Here is a 23407-nt window from a genome sequence, read left to right as displayed (position 1 = left end):
TATCAGGTCGAGAGTTATTGTGCTCTCCAGCTACTACATATGGTGCCATATGGGTTTTTTACAACTTTCGGGCTGTTTTCCCAAGAAGTATGGACTTGCCACTGAAAAAATGTTTACGGTCGTAATTGAGACAGCGATTGCTTCAACAGAAATCAAAGTTAGTCAAGAGCAGGTCTTTAAGGGAACTTATCCGAAATTTTGTGTGGTACCTCCGAAGGAATGGACAAATATAGTCCATATTCAAACATGATCTGTTTCTGGTAGATATATTAGGCTGCGTAAAGTATGGACCAAAGCGGTCCTTCCCTTCAATTTTTCCGAACATTTTTGAACTTTTGTGGGGGAGGTACCTGAAGGAGTGAACTGATATGGCTTATCTTCGAACTTAAACTAAGTTTGGACAAAATATTATGAAGGCCAAATTTTAGATCGAATGCAGATCCGTTCGAGAGTTATCTTGCGCTCCAACCACTACACTGTCATAGGGGTTTTTTGAACCTTTCAGGCTATTTTCTCTGGAAGTATGGTTTTGCCCCTGATGAAACTTGTACCGCCGTATGGGGGCCATGAATACAAGTTGCTACAACAAAAATCAAAACGATTCGAGAGCAGGTCCTAATGTGAACTTTTCAGAAATGTGTGGGAAGTACCCGAAGGCGTGGGCCGATTGAGTCCATATTGAAACCTCATTTAAGTTTGGTAGAAATTTCACGATGTGCAAAATATGAACCAAATTGGTTACTCCCTTCAAGAGTTATCGTGCGAACAAATTTTCCGAACACTTTCGAACTTTTGTGGGGGAGGTACCGGAAGGAGTGGACCATCTTCGAACTTAAACTAAGTTTGGACAAAATATTGCGAAAGCCAAATTTTGGACCAAACAGCCAGACAGACGGACATTGCTAAGTCGATTCCAAATTGTCTGAAACACATTTCGTCCAAACATACTTGCGGTCTAAAGCCATTATTTCGATGAGGCACATTTTGCCCTATGAAAGTGTTAGCATGAATACTGAGGGTATAAAAATGTCGATTTGTGTAAAAAAGCTATAATTTATATGAGAAACGGTACGGAAAACACACAAATTTGTACCCATGTAATTTCAAAAAATTTAAAAAATGTTTAAACGGACAGAGCAGGTACAAAAGCATATATGGGCTGAAAGAGGACACTTTCGGGCATCATTCTGTGAAAACGGAACATTGTTCCAAGCTGTTCCCTAAAATTGTCTAACTAAATGTGGAATTTCACTATAATTAAGTACTTTCTTATTTAGCTCGCCCATTACAGAACATTTGTTCCATAGGCCGAACTAAGAAAAGATTTCCATTTCTCTCTATTTGTTGCTTCGCACTCTGGAATACCGGGCCTTTTCATCTCATCATCCACTTGTTTGCGCCATCTATTCCTTGGCCTGCCAATTCTGCGTGCACCGCCAAGCGGTCTGTATTTATACGCCTTTTTAGCGGGTTCATTATAGCTCATTCTTATGATATGGCCTAGCCAACGCAATCGCTGCATCTCGATACGTTTAACTATATTGATGTCGTTGTATAGCAGATACAGCTCGTGGTTCATGCGACGTCGATATTCACCGTCAACGCAGATTGGTCCATAGATCTTTCGAAGAATTTTTCTCTCAAACACACCAAGCACTGTCATGTCTGCTTGCGCAAGTACCCAGGGTTCGGAGCCATACATCAGCACGGGTAGTATCAGTGTTTTGTAGAGCGTTATTTTTGTTTGACGAGATGTGGCTTTGTTTTTGAACTGCTTACTTAAACCAAAGTAGCATCTGTTGGCCAATACAATTCTTATTTTTATTTCACAACTGACGTCGTTTGTTGTGTTTACGGAGGTGCCGAGGTAGACGAAGTCTTTAACTACCTCAATAGGAACCAACTTCCACTGTCGGTCCGAGCTCAATGGACGCATTGCGCGTCGACACCATCAACTTGGTCTTCTCACCGTTTACCGCCAGACCAACTGTAGCAGATTCTCCTTCGACCTTCATAAAGGTATCAGTTACTTCTTTTACTGATCGGCCCATGATGTCTATATCATCAGCATAAGCAAGTAACTTGTGGCTATTGGTGTAAATTGTGTCATTTCTTTTGATATTTGCATCTCTACCTTTCCCAGCAAAATGTTGAATAGGTCACACGAAAGGCTGTCTCCTTGTCTGATACCTCTTTTGTTACCAAACCCTTCGGAGAGGTTCTTTCCTATTTTAACTGAGGAACTCGTGTCAGTTAAAGTCATTTTACAAAGCCGGATGAGCTTTGCGGGGATACCGAATTCAGACATGGCTTGGAATACCTTTGAACGGAGCGGGCTGTCGAAGACTGCTTTATAATCGACAAAAAGGTGGTAGGTGTCGATCTGCATCTCTTGGGTCTTCTCCAGGATTTGCAGCATGGTAAATATCTGGTCAATGGTAGACTTGCCAGGTCTAAAGCCGCATTGGTATGGTCCAATTATCTCGTTGACCATAGGCTTTAGTCGTTCGCACAATATCCCTGACACGATCTTGTAGGCAATAGGGAGTAGACTTATGCCCCTATAGTTAGAGCATACAGTCTTATCTCCCTTCTTGTGGACGGGGCACAGGATACTCAGGTTCCAATCGTCGGGTACTCGTTCTTCCTGCCAAATGGTGCTAACAAGCTGATGAAAGACCTTATCAGCGTGTCGCCTCCGGTTTTGAACAGCTCGGCTGGTAAGCTATCTGCTCCTGCTGCCTTATTATTCTTCAGCCGATTTATTGCTGTCTTTATCTCATCTTGGCTGAGCGGTATACATTCAATACCATCTTCTGGGATTGGGACTGTGGTATCTCCGTCGTCTTCGCTGCTATTGGATACCAACAGTTTTGAAAAATGTTCTTTCCATATCCTGAGTACACTATCTGTATAAGTTACCAAATTACCTTGCTGGTCTCTACAGGAGGATGTGCCTGTACCAAGCCATCAGTTTGATGCTTGACTCTTTGGTAGAATTTTCGGACTTCATTCTGGCTCCTGTACATCTCGATTTTTTCACACTCCCGCTTTTCCATCTCTCTCTTTTTCCTGCGGAAAAGACGTTTCTCCTCTCTTCTTTTCACCCTGTATCTCTCTCGAGCGCTACGCGTTGCTACGGATTGTAAAGTAGCCCTATATGTCGCATTTTTCTCTTCGGTGGCAGCACGACACTCCTGATCATACCATGGATTCCTTGGTGGAGATCTCTGGTATCCATGTATGCTTTGCCATTGCGCTGATATGTTATCGGGATGAGGAGTGCTTTGATTAAGCAATTGGGCTAGTTGAGTGGAATATGCTGTGGCTATCTGTTGTGATTGCAGCTTACCGATGTCTAACTTTCGTGTTGTGTCTGTTCGTACTTTGTTTGCTACGTTTAAGCGGGTGCGTACCTTTGCTGCAACAAGGTAGTGGTCCGAATCAATGTTTGCGCCTCGGAACGATCGTACATCCAACACGCTCGATGAATGTCTTCCATCTATCACAACATGATCAATTTGATTTCTTGTTTTCTGATCTGGAGACAGCCAGATGCCCTTATGAATATCGAGACGATTAAATCTGCTAACTACCATTTTTTTTGCAGCTGCAAAGTCTATCAGCCTCATACCATTGTCAGATGTTTCACTGTGAAGACTGAATTTCCCGACTGTTGGGCCAAAGATATTCTCCTTTCCAATTTTGGCATTAATTAATTTAGTACCTGAGGAAAAATAAAATAGCTCACTTCGTGTAAACGCTACGGTAATTTATTAAAAATCTTCTTAAGGACAACAATCCTACCTGAACACTTCATTTGTTATAGTTTCTGAGAAATAGCTATTTCTTTCTCCAGAAATTTGCAAAAATGACGTATAAGTTGCGAAAAAATTGTCGTCTTTAGCAGTACGCCATGCCCACATTGCGGCATACGGCGCGGCTTTTTTAAAGAAGACGCATTTAGGGGTTCTTATATTTATAAAATACCCCTGTAGGTGATCTTCCTTCTATAAAGGACCCCGTAAGGAGACGTTCTACCTATAGAAGATCCCTTTTGGAGGACTTCTAACTCCCTTTGGAGATTTTCTATCTGTAGAAGACCCTTTTAGAGGGTCTTCTAATTTTAAAAGACCATTTTATAAGGCCTTCTAATTAAAGAGGATCTGTTTAGGAGACCTTCTCTTTAATGATCTCTTCAATTTACAAAATACCTTTTTAGGAGGTCTTATACCTATAGAGAAACTCTTTACGAGACCTTCTATTTATAGAACACTCCTTTAAGAGGTTTTATGTCTATCAAAGGCCCTTTAGCAGGTTTTCTAATTATAAAAGATCTGTTTAGAAGGCCTTCTCTTTACGGATGTAATCTGTTTTTATAAGACCTATTTAGGAGGTCTACTATTTATAGAAGACAATTTTAAGGGGATTTCTCTTTATAGAAGATCCCTTGAAGATATGTTTTAATTATAGAAGACCCTTTTAGGAGGTATTCTAATTATCTAAGATCATTTTAGGAAGATGTTTTATTTATAGAAGGCCCCAGTCCGAAGTCTTATTTCGGTAAAAAGGCATTTTTAGCAGGTCTTCTTTTTGCAGAAGACACTTTTAGGGGATCCTCTTATTCTAGAAACCCTTTTAAAGGGTCTTCTATCTATAGAAGACAAGGTTTAAAATGCTAACGCCATATTAGAAAAAGCACAGAATTTTTCAGCGTTGCCTGCTAAAATTTCTTCGAAATATGTTCAACGGCAACATGTAGCAACAAATTTCACAAAAATATTGCCAGCGATGCTGATGCTATTTGATATCGTCGCTATAATAAAATAGCTTCGGTCACGCATACTCATATTTTGCAGCACACATGATCAACACATATCAGAAAAGAGAATAAGCAACAAAGTTTCAACGGCTTAGCCAGGTTTTCAGCCAACAATTGTTTTTGAGATCAGGGTTACCAGTGTAATGCATTAAAAATTCACTATATAATTAATTCCACTTTTTCGTTCAACATGTGAATTTTTGGTGAAGCCGTTCAATATATATTTTTTTTATTTTTAAACAATAATAATTTATCATCAAGCTTAACTCGAAACGAGAAAATTAACAAAAATCATTAAAAATGATCTTCGCCCTAAAAAGGCAAAATTTCAAAAAATAATAATTTAGGTTCTACCATTTGATGGAGGCATTTTTATATTAAATGACACATTTTTTATTACTGCGTTGGCAACTTTAATCACAAAACCACCCTCGGCTGATATTTCTCAACGACGAATGGTCAGCCGACTGCTAAATATGTAGCGTGGTTGTCGATTATGCCTAACGAAAAAATATTAGGCGTAAAAAAACAAAATAAGCAAAAATGCACAAAAATAAATATGCGTTCGGTTGCTTATTTAGCCGCGTATGTCAATATTGTGTAGCTGTTGAAGTGTACAGCTAATGCTAATGTTTTTAGATGCTGGCTTTTAAACCCTGATAGAAGAGCTTTTAAAGATGTTTTCTATTTATGGAAGACCCTTTAGAGAGTTCTTTCATTTATAAAAGACCCTTTGAAGGGGCCTTCTAATTACAGAAGACCCTTCTAGTAGATCTTACCCTTATAGGAGACACCTGTAGGAGTTTTCTATCTATAGAAGACTCTTCTATGAGGTCTTCCATTTATAGAAACCCTTTCAGGAGGTTTTCTATTTATAGGAGGTCTTACATCTATACAAGACCGTTTTAAGAGGTCTTCTAATTGCAGAAAACCCTTTTCGGAAGTCTTCACTTTTATAAAATAACCCTGTAAGAAGTATTCTATCCATAGAGGACACTTCTAGGAGAATTTTCTTTCTTTATAGATCCCTTGTTTCTGTAAAAGACCATTTTAGGACCTCTTCTATTTATAGAAGACTCTTTTAGAAACACTGATAATTACAGAATACCCTTTCAGATGGACTTCTTATTATAGCATACCCTTTTAGGAACATTGCTAATGACAGAATACCCTTTCGGGAGGACTAATAAGAATATTATAGAAGAATATTATAGAAGATCCTTTTAGCAAGTTTTCTATTAATAGGAGGTCTTCTAATCATAGAATACCCTTCTAAGAAGTCGCCTATTTATAGAATACCATTTTAGGAGGTTTTCTATTTATAGAAGACTCCTTTGAAATAGCTTCTATTAATAGAAAAACCTTTCAGGAGGTCCTCTATCTATAGAACCCTATCTATTGACCATACTAAGAGGTCTCTTTGTAGAAGCAACCCTACAGCGGGTCTTCTATTTATAGAAGATTCTTTTAAGGGTATATTTATAGAGAGCCTTTTTAGGAAGTCATCTATCTACAAAATACCCGAAGATGTTCTATTTGCAGAACATCCCTTTTTGGGTGTATTCTACCTTTAAAGTAATCCTTTTTGGGAGTATTCCTTTAATAGGAGTTCTCTTTAGAAAGCAACAGTTTAAATTTGACTTTGAATTCCTCCTCAGCTACTATGCCGAATTTGATCGTTTGTGATTCGCGGGAAAGCTGATTGTGCTATCTATTGATGAAAATATATCTATCGGTTCAATAGTTACAGAATTTTGACAACGAAATAACGATTCTGAACCACTATGCGCCTTACTTCTTACTTTTCTAAACCAATAAAATGATGATTGCCAAAGTTCATAAAATTTGCCAATCACTGTTTTAGAGAGTCACAGCCCGTCCCTTAGACCCACAGATGTTGACACCAAAAGGGGTTTTTAGTTCTCAGGCCAAAATTATTTTAGAGACCATTTTTATACCCTCAGCATTTATGCTAACGAGGTTTTAGATCCCAAGTATGTTTGGACGAAATGTGTTTCAGACAATTTGGAGTTGATTTAACAATGTCCGTCTGTCTGTCTGGCTGGTTGGAGCGCACGATAATTCTCGAACGGATCAAACGATTCGGTTCAAAATTTGGCTTTCCTAATATTTTGTCCAAACTTAGTTTAAGTTCGAAGATGGGTTATATCGGTCCACTCCTTCCGGTACCTCCCCCACAAAACTTCGAAAATGTTTGGAAAATTTGTGTGCACGATAACTCTTGAAGGGAGTAACCGATTTGGTCTATACTTTGAATATCGTGAAATGTGTACCAGACTTAGATAAGGTCTCAATATGGACTCAATCGGTCTACTCCTTCGGGTACCTCCCACACAAAATTTCGGAAAAGTTCAGTTTGATTGTTTTTGCGCCAACTTTTATTCACTTCCCCCCATACGTCGGTACAAGTTTCATCAGGGGCAAGTCCATACTTCTTGGAAAAATAGCCTGAAAGTTGTAAAAAAATGCCTATGACCCCGTGTGTAGTGGTTGGAGCACAAGATAACTCTCCAACGGATCTGCCGATTCGGTCCAAAATGTGGCCTTTATAACACTATGCAACACTGAAAATGCAAACAACTTCTAGTATGGATTTTTTGAAAGTACATATTTAGACCTCAAAAATCCTAGTAGTGTTTTTTCCTGTCAGATCCAGTTCGGATTTTATGGCCTTATCTAAACCGGGCTAAATCTACACTTTTTTGCACTTATCAGGCCTTTATCTCGGAAACGAATAGGAATTTTTCATTGCTGTCTTTAGCAATATTGTAGCCCTAAACTAGTAGAACTTATCTTTCGAAAAAACCACATAAGAAAATCTCAATCTAGGGCATCAAAATATATAAAATATAGAAAATTTAAATAATTGCTGAAATTCTGGTCAGCATCGGCTAAACTATTGGGAGTTGAACCAAGTAACCTTTTGCCAAAATCTTCCAAATAAAGTTCTCAACAATTCTTTAGAACATCCTGAAACTCTAAAATGCTTCTTCATGTTGTTTCAGCGGCATTTTGCATCATATCTTTTACAACACGTATTTTAAACACAGTTCACATCAACAGTTTATTTTCGCATTTCGGATTTCACTACATTATTGACATTTTTATTAAATCGTCGTTGAAAAATGTACTGAAAACAACGGCATAGAGGCATTTTACAACAATGACATGTTCTGAAGAGTTGTGTATTACATTCCAGGGAATATTTTTCCAAAATAAAATATTCAGAAAAAATTAACGGTTTTGGAGATACGGTGCGAAATGTATACAAATTGTGGAATTTTTGCATATATTTTGAAATTTGAGGCAATAAATGTAGTTTTTCGAGTTCATTATTTCTCCAAATATTTTATTCTTGTACTTATCTACAAATTTGCTTCAGAGGGCAGAAGAAGATTCGCATTGGCTTCAGAGATATAGCCCTGAATTCCTTTAAAAACTCAATATTTAACCATGTTTAGATGGGGCCATAAAATCCGAGCTGGATCTGACACAACAAAACCCAAGTAGGGTTTCTTGTCGTTTGGGTCTGTACTTTCAAAAAATCCTCAGTTCGAATTGTTTGCACAAGATCACCTTTAAAATGTTACACAGTGTAATATTTTGTGCCAACTTAGTTTAAGTTCGAATATAAGCCATATCGGTCCAATACTTCAGGTACCTCCCCCACAAAAGTTCAAAAATGTTCGGAAAAATTGTGCGCACGATAACTCTTCATGGGAGTGACCAATTTGGTCCATACTTTAAACATCCTAATGTATCTACCAGACCTGCTCTAGAATCATTTTGATTTTTATTGAAGCAACTTGCATTCGCTTCCTCAATTACGACAGTAAAAGTTTTTTTAGGGGCAAGTCCATACTTCTTGAGAAAACAGTCCGAAAGTTGTAGAAAACCCCATATGGCACCACATGTAGCAGCTTGAGAGCTCAAACCGAGTACTGCATTCGTCCACACTTTGGACATCGTAATATTTCTTCGAATATTAGATGAAATTCAAAGATGGTGCTTATAGGTCCACTCCTTCCGGTACCTCCCCCACAAAAGTTCGAAAATATTCGATAAAATTTCTATATATATCTCATAGACGAATCCACACAGGCTGAGGGTATATCTCTGTGGGCAAAGCCTACACGCAGAGAAAAAAATATGTTTGATCCAACAATATTCCAAGAGCAAAATATGTATTGTTAACATATTGTTGGATTCCTCATGTAGTATTGTAAATCCAAAAATAGTTTGAGTCAACTGAACAATATTTCTCTCTTTTCTTCGAAAATTTGTTTCTCTTCTCTCGCTATTTGATGCCGTGTTGAAAAAACAATTTTGGTGAGTTGTGGTGTGTTTGTATGACATGCTGCCTTTACCTTTGTTTTTGTGTGTATGTACTTGTGTGACTCTTGTTTTTATTTGTTTCTGTTTTGTTTCATTCTTCTTTCCTTTTCATGTTTGTTATGGTGTTTAATTATTCCTTATGTTGTGGTGGCTGCTTGTGGCTTTTTGTTTGCCTTTGTTGTCAACTAAAGTAGCAAACCATGTATTGCGTTCATCAATGTTCGTAATATTATACGCGATATTTACATCAAAGTTGTGTGGAAAGTGTATATGAGAAGTATATACACTCAAATCAAAAAATTTAGTATCTGGTTTTCAGGGCTGACAATATGTTTTGTAAAAAATTTAGATTATGATTGTTCCTACAATCGGTATTGTTAACGATTTTTACAATATTGCGGAAATTCGAAAGTTGTTTTTTCAAGATACTAAACAATATCTAAAAGAAATAAGTAATAAAATAATCATAACATCGGCAGACAAAGGAAATAAGACTGTGATAATGTATAAAGAAGACTACACGGAAAAACTCAACAAATTACTTGAAGATAAATCGACGTACAAGATAATAAGAGAGGATCCAACACAGAAACTTCAAAAAATAAACAATAACTTAGTATCCGAACTACAGAATAAAGATATAATTACAAAATGGGAAAAATCGCAATTGACAAGTATAGGCGCAAGAGCCCCAGAACTTTATGGACTACCAAAGATCCACAAAGAAAACAACCCCCTTAGACCGATTGCATCCTCGATAAATGTACCATGCTACAATTTGGCCCAATATATAGGAAAAATCCTGAAAACACTAGTATCGCCAACGTATAATGTAAAAAATAGTATGGAAGTAAAAGAAAAATTAAAAGACATAACCTTGGACAAGGACGACATTATTGTTTCATTTGACGTAGTATCGTTGTTCACAAATATACCAACACATCTAGCCATAAAAAACATCATGGAAAAATGGACAATTCTCCAAGAAACAACCAAAATACCAAAGCAAATCTTCCTAAAAATATTGAATTTCGTTTTGAAGGACAATAACTACTTCCAGTGCAATGACAAAATGTACCATCAGACTTATGGTATGCCAATGGGCAATCCATTATCTCCTACGATTGCAAACATCGTACTTGACACGCTACTAGACGACGTTATGGCAGAACTCAACGAACAGAATATCACAATAAAATTGCTTACGAAATATGTGGATGATATATTTGCAATTATAAATAAAAAAGACGAGGAAACGATACTAAACCTTCTTAATAAATACCATCAAAAATTAAAATTTACTATTGAAAAGGAAGAATTTCAAAAATTACCATATCTGGACATGTTAATAATAAAAGAAGATGACAAATTATTAACTGAATGGTACACAAAAGAAACATCATCAGGAAGAATTATAAACTATCACTCGACGCAACCAAAAAACATGAAAATTAACACAGCAAGAAGCCTTTTAAATAAGATATTAAATATAACTGACGACAAATTTTTGAAGAAAAACATAAAAAAGTTCGCTGGGATATTGGAGAAAAATAGTTACCCAATTAACGTTATCAATCACATAATAAATAACATTAATATTAAAAACAATTGCCAAAATGAAAAAGAAACGACTGATAATTATTTTTTCAGTGTACCGTATTTGCCAAAATTGACGGACACACAAAACCTAAGAAGCATCATCAAAGACACAACAACAACAAAGGTAGCACACAAATCAAACGAAACATTGAGAACGATATTCAAAAGACCAAAAACAAAAGAGGAAAAAATGAACCAGAACAATGTTGTGTATGAGATCACATGTAAGGGTAACGAGAAGGAAGAATGCGGGAAGGTGTATGTAGGCACAACAAAGCGAATGCTATCAGTGAGAGTGGGTGAACATCAAGCAGATGTAAAAAAGAAGACAGAAAAAACCGCGCTATCACAACATATGAAAGAGAATGACCATACAGCTGATTGGAAAAATGTCAAAATATTAGATAAAGAAAAAAGGCAAAACAGGAGATACACACTTGAAAGCCTACGTATACAACAACGACTTGACATATCTATGAACACAAAAGAGGACAAAGATAAAACCAATCTTCAGTATTCCATTGCAATAACGTAACGACACCTGTGATTTAGCTTTAATTTTTACTGTGATTTATTTATTTATTTTAATTATTTATTTTTATTATATTAATTATGTGTTGTGGAGTCCAGTTTTTAATATTAATAATAATAGATGATTATGAAAAATAAATAATGTAAGTTAAAAAATTAAAGTGCAATAGAAAAATAATGTAATTAAAATTTTAAAATTTCCTCCTAAATTGTTACCAGATTTTCAATAAAAAGCTCTTGAAAAAGCTGGAAAAAAGCCAGCGAAACGTCGAGCAGAAAATGAAATAAAACTTGTTTTTATTGTCATAAAGCAATCTGACCACGAAAAGCCCAACAAAATACATAGTAAAGAAAATAAAAAAAAAATTACATTGGTCAAAAATATTAAACAGAAAGTTGTTTTTGTTTTCTATGTTCGGAACAAAAGATGGTATTTTTGGATTTGGATTACAATATTTGTACAAAACAAACACATTTTTGGAACCAAAATAAAAATATTTTTTCTCTGCGTGTACTGATACTTTTTTACTTGTTAAAATAACCATAACTAATTACAGTGGGTCCCCAATATTATGCCCTATGCTTCGCAACATTAAAGAAATGATTTGCCAAACATTATCTTAGAAGATGAAAAATTATGGTTTTTTCTTCTGTCCTAACACCATAGGCTTCATTCGAAATTTCCCACATCCCACACCAAATCGGGTTGGAACGTGGACTTGGCATGTACATTTGTATGGGGACTTTATCCTAAAATAAAAAATTAACCTAAGAATTCAAAATACATTTGGTGTTTTGCCTCCTGACCTAATTGTATGGTACCTCATAACAAATGGGTTCGAAACATGGACTTGGGAGGTACCGTTATATGGGAGATATACCAAAATATATACCTATATTATATCTACTCCCAAAGAAACCCAAATACAAATTTTCAGTCAAATCGTTGGGAAATGTGACCAAGAACCTCGAAATAGATCAAATCAGGGGGTATTTTTTATGGACTCTACTCCGAAAGACGCGCATACAAACGAATATGCCAAATTAGAGTCTAATCCATTGTAAACTATGGTCAAGACCCTTGAAATACCTAAAATCAGGGAGTGGCTGTATATGAGGGCTATAACAATCGTGGACCCATATTGATGATTTTTTGTATAGATGGTTTATATATACTATGAAATCAAAATACCAACATTTGGCAAAAATAGTTGGAAAATATACCCCTTATATAACCCCCAGGCTATACCAAAATGTGCAACTCAAAGGTCTATCAATTTTCAAAGAATATCTTTAATGGTGCGAAATATAGCGAATAATATTGAAGATCCACTGCCTTTGGTTAAGGTTATATATACATAAAAGGGGCTTTAAAAAAACTTTGGCCTGAGAACTAAAAACTTTTGGGGGTTTCGATCTACTAACCGAATACTTTCACCCCCACTTAGAATTTTCCACACCCCAGATTGGCTGTTGCACAGTGTAATCAACTACATGTATGGACGCCAGTCGTTTGTGGAATGTAGAATTAGGAGGCCGAATATCCGTAGAATGAATAGATGAAATAAAGATTATGATGTCACAGATTAATAAACAATTATTGAGTATTACAAGAGTATAACAATCAAAAATCATAACAAACAAAGTAAAAAGTACATAAATTGATTATGGAATTCAATTGCTATTGCAAACAAATTCAAAATAATAAGAATTTACGTTACAATTTTAATTCTCAACTCAAAACTAAAAATTATCTAATAAACTTAAAACTATCAGTTACATAAGAAAACATCATAATAAGATATGTAGATATCATTTACTTTCTATCTATTTAAAACTGAAATAAAAATATTGAACACAATTCAAACTTAACTTTAATAAAAACTAAATACTTTAAAATAAATTATTTAGTTATTTTTGTCATGCGATTGAAGGTCCCTCGTCTGTAGTTGTACTTGGTTGGGCATATTTATGCCATAATCTGTAAAAGTAAAAAACGTACAATTAATTAAACTACTTCTTTGGTTTGCACTTTCCGTTTTTCTTCTTCTTCCAAATAGTTACCTATTCTTCAACATATTCCAAACATTTTTCTTCAACACAAATAATTTGAAAATCAATGGAGCCTCTATCGAAAGGAATAAATATTTCAAAATCATAAAATATGCCAAATTATTCAAGTATAAAAATACAACAAACAGCGATCTCGGAATGCCCATCATAAAGAATAAACTCAAAACGATTTTAATGCTATAGAAGAAAGAAAAATGGAAAAAATATATGCTTAATTTAATAATTCTCATTAAAAATTACTTAACACTTACGTTTCGGTTACCAAATTCTGATCGTTTCTCATTTTAGCTGCCCTATAACGTGTCCTGCATATTTTATAGGTTAAGAAAATAAATGTTAGAAAATTTTGTAGCAGTACCAAGGCAACGGGACCAGATGACCAAATACTGCCTGTAACCAAATATAAACGTAATTTAATAGATTTGATTTTACCAGATTGATGTATGACTTACAAAGCGTGAAATAATACAAAGTATATAATAGAATTGGTATACTCCAAACATAGATGGCATAGAGAAGATAACGCTTTCTGTCGCTGTTTGAATTATTTTCCACTCGAATCTTTTGGAAAGTTATCCATATTTCAAAACCAATAACATTCATCGACAAAAATGTTGACATAAAAAAGTATGAAGAGATGAAACCTGTAGAATGAATGCAAAATAATGGAAACAATTAATAAATATAAAATATTGCAAACACAACATATAAAATAAAAAAAAAATAGAAAACAAGCAGAAAGACTATAGTTGTTCGGAGCCTACCATCTAATACCCTACTACATACACAATCCATTATAGGAACCTACAATTTTAAACGCAAGACGATGTATTAGTATGTAGCTCTTACTTCAGATTGGCCATTTATATAATATCACTTCGAAATATTATTACCTGTAGGCGATAAAAGGCCAAGGCAAAATCAAGAATTTATCTTGGTCCTTTTTAATCTCAAGTGATCACTGACATCTACGTGGTGTCACCTGAAAAGCTGGTAGTGAGCCCACATGTGCCGCTCGTTCACCCATTGAACGTTAACGACATGGGTTGACGACCACCGCACGTGGTCGTCAGGGCGTTGGGCCCTGATGCAATCTCCATGGTAATGCTGAAGCAGCTGGATGAGCCGGGAGTGGAGTATCTCACTAAAGTTCTCAACTTGTCGCTAGCCATCCTCGTTGTTTCCGAAGTCTGGAAAATTGGCAGTGTGTTCCCACTACGGAAGCCAGGCAAGGGTGCCAGCAAAAGTGAATCGTACAGGCCGATTTCGCTTTTGTCGCCCGTAGCAAAGACACTTGAGGCCTTACTCCTCCCCAGTATCAGAAATAGCTATCAAGTTGCCGATCATCAGCATGGATTCCGTAGGCAGCACAGCACGACAACAGCGCTGCACGCCATTACCACATATATCTGTCAAGGACTCAACCAGAGACGACCGTGCGATAGAACAGTGATGGTGGCGCTTGACTGTTTGAGGACATTGAGCAGACAACCCTGCGGCCAAGCTCGAAACGTTGGATAGTCAACTATATGTATGGACGCCAGTCGTACGTGGAATTCACGAATGAGAAGTCCAAACCCCGTAGAGTGAAACAGGGAGTCCCCCAAGGTGGGGTGATATCTCCCTACCTCTCCTGTATTCCGCCCCACTCCAGACGGCATCGAGATCGTAACGTATGCGGATGATTGCACGATCCTGGCGTCGGGTAACTATCCTGATGACATCTGTGAGAACAACTATTTAACCGACCTTACCACCTTTTTCCTTTCGAGGAATATGCAGATTTCCGCCACAAAATCCACAGCCACTCAGTTCACCACATGGACAGCGCAGTTTGGACGTGAGTTGAATGTCGTGGTCGACGGTAGCAGAATTGGAAAAATATTCAAACTTGCCAGAATGCCGCCCTGAGAGCAGCAACAGGGTGCCTCCTCCAATCTTCAGTGGACCATCTACATGAGGAGGCAAAGACTCTTCCAGTAAAGCAACACAATGAGATGCTTTCGTTGCAGTACCTGCTTGGATGTGACCGTGTGAGCCATCACAATCACCATCTTGTGGGTAGGCCCGACACATTCAGGCAGATCAGGAAGGATATCCTGGGGGAGAGGTCCAACGATACAGGAGAGAACCCCTAGATCAACAAGCATATCAAGCAGGTTTGAATAGCATTCAAACGGACGCAGTTGCCAAGGCCTTAAGCAATTATAGTGTGAATAAAGTACTCGGAGTACATCCCCCATCTATCGCAGCTGAGGAGCGTCAGCTGACACGACAAGCCAGAGTAGTTTTGGCTCAACTACGCTCGGAATATTGCAGTTGCCTAAATTCTTATTTAGCGGAAATCGATCGCGCCGTGCAAGACATCTGCCCAGTATACGGCATGGGCCCGCACGACTCAGAACACCTTTTCAACTGCCCTTTTCAACTGCCCCATTTTTGTGGAAATGGAGATAGACCCAGAGCCATATTGAACAGAGGAACGAACATACAAACATAATAAAAAACACTGTTACAACAACAACAACCACCGCAAAAGTTAAAAGGACCATAACCTACAAAACTGCACCTGGCATTTTCGGACTCTTTGTAAAGAAGGAAACGAAAATATCTTTGGCCTAACAGTTGGGAAATTCAGGCTGGTAGACTTCGCAGCAACAAAAAAACATGGTAGTTAGCTGTACCAGATTTATGCATTTCGAAATTCATAAGGGCACCCAGTTGTCTCCAGCCCATAAAACAAGAAATCAAATTGATCACGTTGTGATCAATGGAACCCCCATTTATTAATCAATCGTTCCGAGGAGCAAACATTGACTCGGACACAATATGATCCAACTTCCATATTGTGTCTTCTCTTACTTTCACACCAGATAGCCATAACATACTGCACCCAGCTGGCTCAATTACTTAATCAAAGCACTGCTCGTCCCGATAACATATCAGCATAGTAGCAAAGTATTGTCACTTGCCCAAAATCCATAATTGGATACCAGAGACCTCTACCAAGGAACAAGGAGTGTCGTGCTGCTACCGAAGAGAAGAATTAAGTGTATAGCGCCCGGCCAAGATGCGGTAAAGAAAGCAATAAACCGACTGCAGAATCATAAAACAGGAGGAACCGATGGTCTGCCAGTCGAGGAACGTGAGCATCTTATGTCCACAATAAGGGGGATAAGACTGTGTGCTCGAATTATGGGGGCATAGGTCTGTTGCCCTATTACATATAAGGTAGTGTTTGGGATATTGTGTGAAGAACTTAAGTCTATCGTCAATGAAATAATTTAACATTAACCAAAGGTTCAGATTGGCAAGGCTTACCAATGACCGCTTCAGAGAACTGTCCATTGCCGTAGATACTCGGGTAGCTGTATCACTGCAGCAGCCGCTAGTACACAGAAAAAAAATTCATTCAATATATGAATAGTGTTCAAAAATTTTTCCAATGTTAAAATTTTTGTATTTTATGAACCTAGTTCATAAAGCAATAAATACCGGTTTCTTTTTTGAATGAATCATAAACATGTAATATATGTATTCTATTTTGCAAAATATGAACAAATTAATTTATTTCAAAATAATCTTCTTTAAAGAAAAAAAATTGCTTATATTCCAAAATTCTTTTTATATTTTTCAAAAATTTATATTTTCTATACAAATGTTTCTTTTTTTAATTTTATTTTCAAATTATTTGTTTTTTATTTAATTTTGTAATTCCTGTTCCTAACTAGTTATGTATCTTGTAAATCAGAACAATGTGAACCATACGTACATACATACTGAGTCCATCAGCACTAGCTTGAATTTATAGATGTTGCATTTATATTAAAGTAATTCAAAAATTGTATTTGCGAATTAATGCTATTGATATGGTGAGTGTTTTCCGAAAACAAACGAAATCTATGGTGGTTAGTTAGTGTGGTAGCGGTGAGTAGTGGTGGTTGTTTAAGCTGTTGTGCTCTGTTGACACGCAGTCAATGTGCGTGTAGATACGATGGAGGGGAGGAAAGACAAAAACAATAGAAGCAAATCCACCATATCTTTGTAGGCAAAGCACAAAAACCGGTTTTGCCAGAGAATAGTGGTTAACGTAGGAGAAACAATGAAATTTATTTTTGTATTTTAGAAAAGCATTCATACTTTTGCAAAAATAGTATTGTGTGCATGAGTAAAAAAAATTGTCCATTCACTTTAAAAGAGGTACGTTCAAATTATGGACAACAAAAATTATGAACGGAATTAGTAAAAAATTCATACTTTTGTTTTTTCTGTGTACCTACCTTGTCAAATTTCTGAAATCAGACCCAATTTTCCAGCAGAGGCGATGGGACTACAAATGAGCAAACTTTGAAGACCCAAGAGTTAGAGAACTTACCCTTGAAGCGGTGGTGCTCAAAATATTTTGAGCATTAGTCTCTCTGAGCGAGTCTTTCCTTTGCTAAACCACGACAGATGAGAATAAAGAGAACATATTTTGTTGTTGCAGTCACGTTAACGTATATTGGCCATCTTGGTTGCCTTAAAGTCAACAGGATAGTTGGCGAACTTAAACGGAAAAAGTGGCTAGACAAACTGAAGCAATGCAACATTGGTACAGGATTAAGTAAATTGTGGGCAACGAATTAAATCACTCTCGAATTCGGGAAAGAAGGATGGAAGAACGGATTTTACTTTCAACGGCGGAAGAGGTGTGCGTGTTATTTTAACCGGATAGGGTAAAGAGGATTGTGATACGTCGTATAAGAGCCCTCTTCACAGCCGAAGATGTACCCAAAACAAGTTATCTGTCCATGATGAGAAGAAGTTTCCAGTTGCCCAACATCAGCATGGATTCCGGAAAAAATGCAGCACCACAACAGCATTACACGCCATATCCACACATATCAGGACTGAATGTATATACTCGTATGGTATATATGAAGGCGTGGACCTGTTCGGACTAATTTCTAGGGGAACATTTTATAACACAAACGAAGACTAAATACCAAATTTTAGCCATTTGGCTGTAATATTGAGGTCACAAACTTCTGGATATCGGGATGTACCGTTCTATGGGGGCTATACTAAGTCGTGGACCTGTACCGACAAATTTCTGGGGAAAAGTTTTATAGCCCAAATGAAGACTAAATGCCAAACTTCGGAGGAATATTGAGGCCACAACCTTCAAAATATTGAGGTCACAGCTTTCAAATTACCGCAAATTGAAAGGTACCATTCCATGGGGGCGTGGACCTATACCGACAAAATTCTGGGGGAAAGTTTTATGCCTCCAACGAAGACTTAGTACCAAATTTCAGTGATTTCGGTGTGATAATGAGGCTGAAACCTTCAAAATAACGAAAATCGGGTGGTACCGTTCAATGGGACCCATATAAAAATGTGGACCTATATAGCCCATTTGCAATACCAAACATCCTAGGCGTAGTCGAAACTTCTATACCAAATTACAAAGCTCTATCTTCAAAATGCGAGCTATATCTTGATTTCAACAGACGGACGGACAGACGGACATGGTTATATCGACATAGAATTTTACCCTGATCAAGAATATATATAATACTTTATAAGGTCTACGATGAATATTTCGATGTGTTACAAACGGAATGACAAATTTAATTATACCCTCCATAATATGGTGGAGGGTATAAATAAAGGAGTGTGAAAAAAATCGAGATGCACGGGAGCCAGAATGAAGACTGAAATTTCTACCAAATAGTGAAACATTCATCTGATAGCTTCTGTAAAGCACATGCACATTAGATAGAATGCTCAGAATATGGCAAGAAAATGTTTTTCAAATTGTTGGTATCCAACAGTAGCGGGTACGACAAAGATACACCAGATCGAATGCCAGAAGATAACATTAAGTGTACGAGGGGAACTAAACAAAACAACAGTCGACTGTGTGGGTCTACGAAGGCTAGACTAGCCAAATCCAACGAAAGTAATGGCTACGCACATCGAAGCAAATGGCAGCCTCGAATGGGGACAAGGTGAGGACATGTATAGTTGCTAAAAATCCTTCTGTCCCATTACAGTAGAGGTGATATAGCCACGGTATGGATGGAAGAAGGTCGGAGCAAACCCCTGGTTTTGTCTTCGATTTAACTGCCTTATGAAGACCCCGAAACATCAGGCAAGGTCACTCAGGATCTAGGGGATGAACTAGGGAGCATGGACTGGATCGTCATTGGATGTGATGTCAATGCCCACCACTTCCACTGGGGAAGCAGTGACACAAACGCCAGAGGTGAGTGCATTTTCAATTTTATTAAAAAAAATTAAGAATCTGTAATAGGGGTTACACTCCCACGTTTCAAAATAGATTAAGGGGGGAAGTCATTGGCATAACCCTGACCAACATGGACGACTCTGATGAAGAGAATTGGAAGGTATCGGATCACAAGATGATACTATTTCAAATCTCTTTACTCAGGCAACACAGAGCCCTCATAGAAATTCCAGGAGAACGAAGCTCTGACGGCTTCAAAATTATGTGGAAGTAATGCTCTCCACACTGTCGAGGAAGCCGAGAGAGCTGTGGATTCCCTAACCGATGTGCTACTACATCGGCAAACTTCGGAAGATCTTCAATGAGAGGGAACATCAAATATAGCTATTGGCCAAGGCGATCTGGCCTGTGGTCTCTCGTTGAAGAACGGCGTCCCTCCTCTCACTTGTTAAGTTAGGGATGAAAATCGTGGTGGAACTTATAACAGGTCACTGCAGATTGAGATCTCTAGATTCAAAAAGGGACGACAGTGGCATTGACTACTGCAGATGTGAAGATGCGGAGAAGATAGAGACTGTCGAAAATCTGCTTTGTAGGTGTCCCTTGCTGTATAGAAGGATATACCGAACACTAGGTAGATATGAGATAGACACTCTGACCTTCCTGTCTAACATAGATCCCATTGTTCTACTCAACTGTGCCAAACATCTATCATGGCTTGACAAAAGTCCTTAACTATTAAATACTAAACAGATTTTTTCTACTTTTCCGGAACAATATCATCTATACCTCGGCATCAAACCTCTCATCCCCACATCTTCATCCTATCAGCACTGCACCATCAACGCATCATCTCCTATACTTCACCATCATCTCATCATCTCTACCCTATCATTTTTATATTACTGTACCACATCAACATCCTCACATCATTAAATCTGCAAATACAAACTACACAGGATGAACACAATGGACCAACGGTCTCCGAGTGAAGCTGTCGCCTATACTACTAGATGGCTGCGCATCCTTAGAGCTGTCCTAACGTCATAAAATCGAACGTGCGATATTACGTTTACGCTGTTTGTATATGTATTTGGCATATGTATGTATGTACGTACAAAAACAACCTTTCCATGTCGAGAAACTAATTCCGATGTAATTCTTTTTACGTCTTTTCACTTACCAATTCCACGTTTTAAATATTCCTTCCCTTCATAATTCCAAATAATATGATCGCAAGTTATCATGGAAATATGGCCCACAATCAGTGATGTCAAATACCAAATGAACAGCTTCAAACGCATATTTGTTTTCAGCTCCTTAATCGTTAAGTAAATGCAAATTGTTATTATTAAAAGTAGTACAGAAAAGAGTAAACCTTTTGGAAGAAAAAACGAGACAAAAGAAATTTTTATTTATAATAAATAATAATTGTCAATGTTATGCATACCTCCAATGATTACATATCTGGCATATTGATACCAAGTATTTTCTTTGGCACAATTTAGCGGCACCAGATCGTATTCGTTTGTCGTATAGTTATAATAACGTGTGAAACAATAGTCTGGTACAACTATGGGATCCTGCAAAACAAATTATTACTACATATTTTTATTTTACCCCACTGTAATGAATATTGCTTAAACTTTGCAGCCTCATGTAAGAGTGCCCAATAAGCTACTTTCTTTGCTGCTTCATCACACGAATTGTTTTTACCTTTCATATTACTCACACATAATTTCTACTCACTTCATACTCATCAATGGATTTCGTTTGACGCCATGGAATTTCCACGTCTTCGGTACGTAAACATGGCACACTGACATCATGCCAAAATTTCATTAAAAGTTTCATGTAACGATGAATGCCAATGAAAACATTTAACTTCGTTTCCATTGAGAGGTTATAATATTTCACAATAAGTTCACATTTTTCCCGATTAATGGTGTGGAAATCACTTGAACTACAACATGAACGAATGCATAGGGTTTCGTCGGTACGACATTTGTCACTGGAAGATAGCACGAAACGAATGCAAAATAATGTGAGTATCACAAAGCTTATAAAATGTTTCATTTTTTTATTTTATTTCAACCCGTTAGCGTTATCAACACTTTCAATATTCTGAATGAACTGCAATTCAATTGTTGTCCATTATTAGATTACATTCGACGATGATTAAGCGTTGATTATCGTAGTATATCTTGGGGAACCACAAAAATAAAAGAATATATTTTTACCAAAGATTCATGATATGCAGCATTGTGAGTCCCCGATTTAATGGAATGAAACATTTGTCTAACTAAGTTATGACGTAGGCAATGCTGCCAAGGATTTCAAAAGATTTTTTACCCGACCAACCACAAAGACGAGCAGATCAAATGATCTCTTTGACGAGTATATTCTTCAAACGATTTTAATGCTAAACATTTCTTAACTTTTGTAAAGTGATTTTGTTGTTAGCTGGGGTAGGTTCAGCAGTGTCCAGAATCTCCTTATGTAATAATGAGACAATAATTGATGATCAAAATCTTCTGATATAGAAGAGCAATTACTAATGACGTAGGAATAAAACTTACCATGCTATTTGTGAACATTGAAAAATGGGATTACCCATTAGCAGGACTATAGGAAAAGTTTGGAGTTTCAATTAACTGACATAATTTCGCATATACATTTATCTAATGAATTGCGTATATATACTAGTAACTAAGCTTTGCCTTTGTCTACCACAAAAACAACATCCTAATATGCCTAAAGATCGGCCTAATCACCAGTGAAACGTAGCATAATGGTTGGATGCATGGGATTTCGGTAGACACCTAATTTTTATACCCTCAGCATTTATGCTAACGAGGGTATATACACTTTCATACGGGCAAAATGTGCCTTATCCAAATAATGGTTTTAGACCCCTAGTATGTTTGGACGAAATGTGTTTCAGACAATTTGGAGTCGATTGGGCAATGTCCGTCCATCTGTCTGTCTGGCTGGTTGGAGCGCACGATAACTCTCGAACCGATAAACCGATTTGATCAAAAATTTGGCTTTCGTAATATTTTACCCAAACTTAGTTTAAGTTCGAAGATGGGCTATATCGGTCCACTCCTTCCGGTACCTCCCCCACAGAAGTTAGAAAATTTTCGGAAAAATTGTGCGCACGATAACTCTTGAAGGGAGTAACCGATTTGATCCATACTTTACCCATCGTGAAATGTGTTTCAGACTTAGATAAGGTTTCAATATGGACTCAATCGGTCCACTCCTTCGGGTACCTCTCACACAAAATTTAGGAAAAGTTCAGTTTAGGGCCATCTCTCGAATCGCTTTGATTTTTGTTTTAGCAACTTGTATTCACTGCCCTCCATACAACGGTACAAGTTTCATCAGGGGCAAGTCCATACTTCCTGAGAAAATAGCTTGAAATATGCAAAGAAAAACCCTATGATACCGTGTGAGGTGGTTGGAGCGCAAGATAACTCTCGAACGGATCTGCCGATTCGGTCCAAAATTTGGCCTTAGTAATATTTTGTCTAAACATACTTTAAGTTTGAAGATAAGCCATATCGGTCCACTTCTTCAGGTACCTCCCCCACAAAAGTTCAAAAATGTTCGGAAAAATTGTTCGTACGGCAACTCTTGAAGGGAGTGGCCGAATTGGTCTGTACTTTACACATCCTAATATATCTACCAGATATAGATCAGGTTTAAATATGGACTATACTTGTCCACTCCATCCGGTACCTCCCACACAAAATTTCGGATAAGTTCACTTTAAGAGCGGATATCGAATC

General features: G+C 37.3%; 1 protein-coding gene across 1 annotated transcript; it reads right to left on the bottom strand.

Annotated features, from left to right (window-relative positions):
- Window positions 1-13114: 13114 nt before the first annotated feature.
- Window positions 13115-21718, bottom strand: LOC141403321 (G-protein coupled receptor Mth2-like). The gene is made up of 7 exons (XM_073985516.1): window positions 21363-21718; window positions 21064-21196; window positions 20797-20991; window positions 13834-14025; window positions 13633-13771; window positions 13373-13558; window positions 13115-13289 (listed from the first exon to the last, which is right to left on the bottom strand). The coding sequence occupies exons 1-7, from the start codon at window positions 21687-21689 to the stop codon at window positions 13229-13231; spliced, it is 1233 nt and encodes a 410-aa protein (XP_073841617.1). The 5' UTR covers window positions 21690-21718; the 3' UTR covers window positions 13115-13228.
- Between the last annotated feature and the right edge of the window lie 1689 nt (window positions 21719-23407).

Source organism: Musca autumnalis, unplaced genomic scaffold (genome assembly GCF_047663935.1).
Source record: "Musca autumnalis isolate F117 unplaced genomic scaffold, ASM4766393v1 scaffold_4, whole genome shotgun sequence".
Classification (NCBI taxonomy): domain Eukaryota; kingdom Metazoa; phylum Arthropoda; class Insecta; order Diptera; family Muscidae; genus Musca; species Musca autumnalis.
Note: the sequence above shows the minus strand (reverse complement) of the source record. Positions and strands in the feature narration are given on the sequence as shown.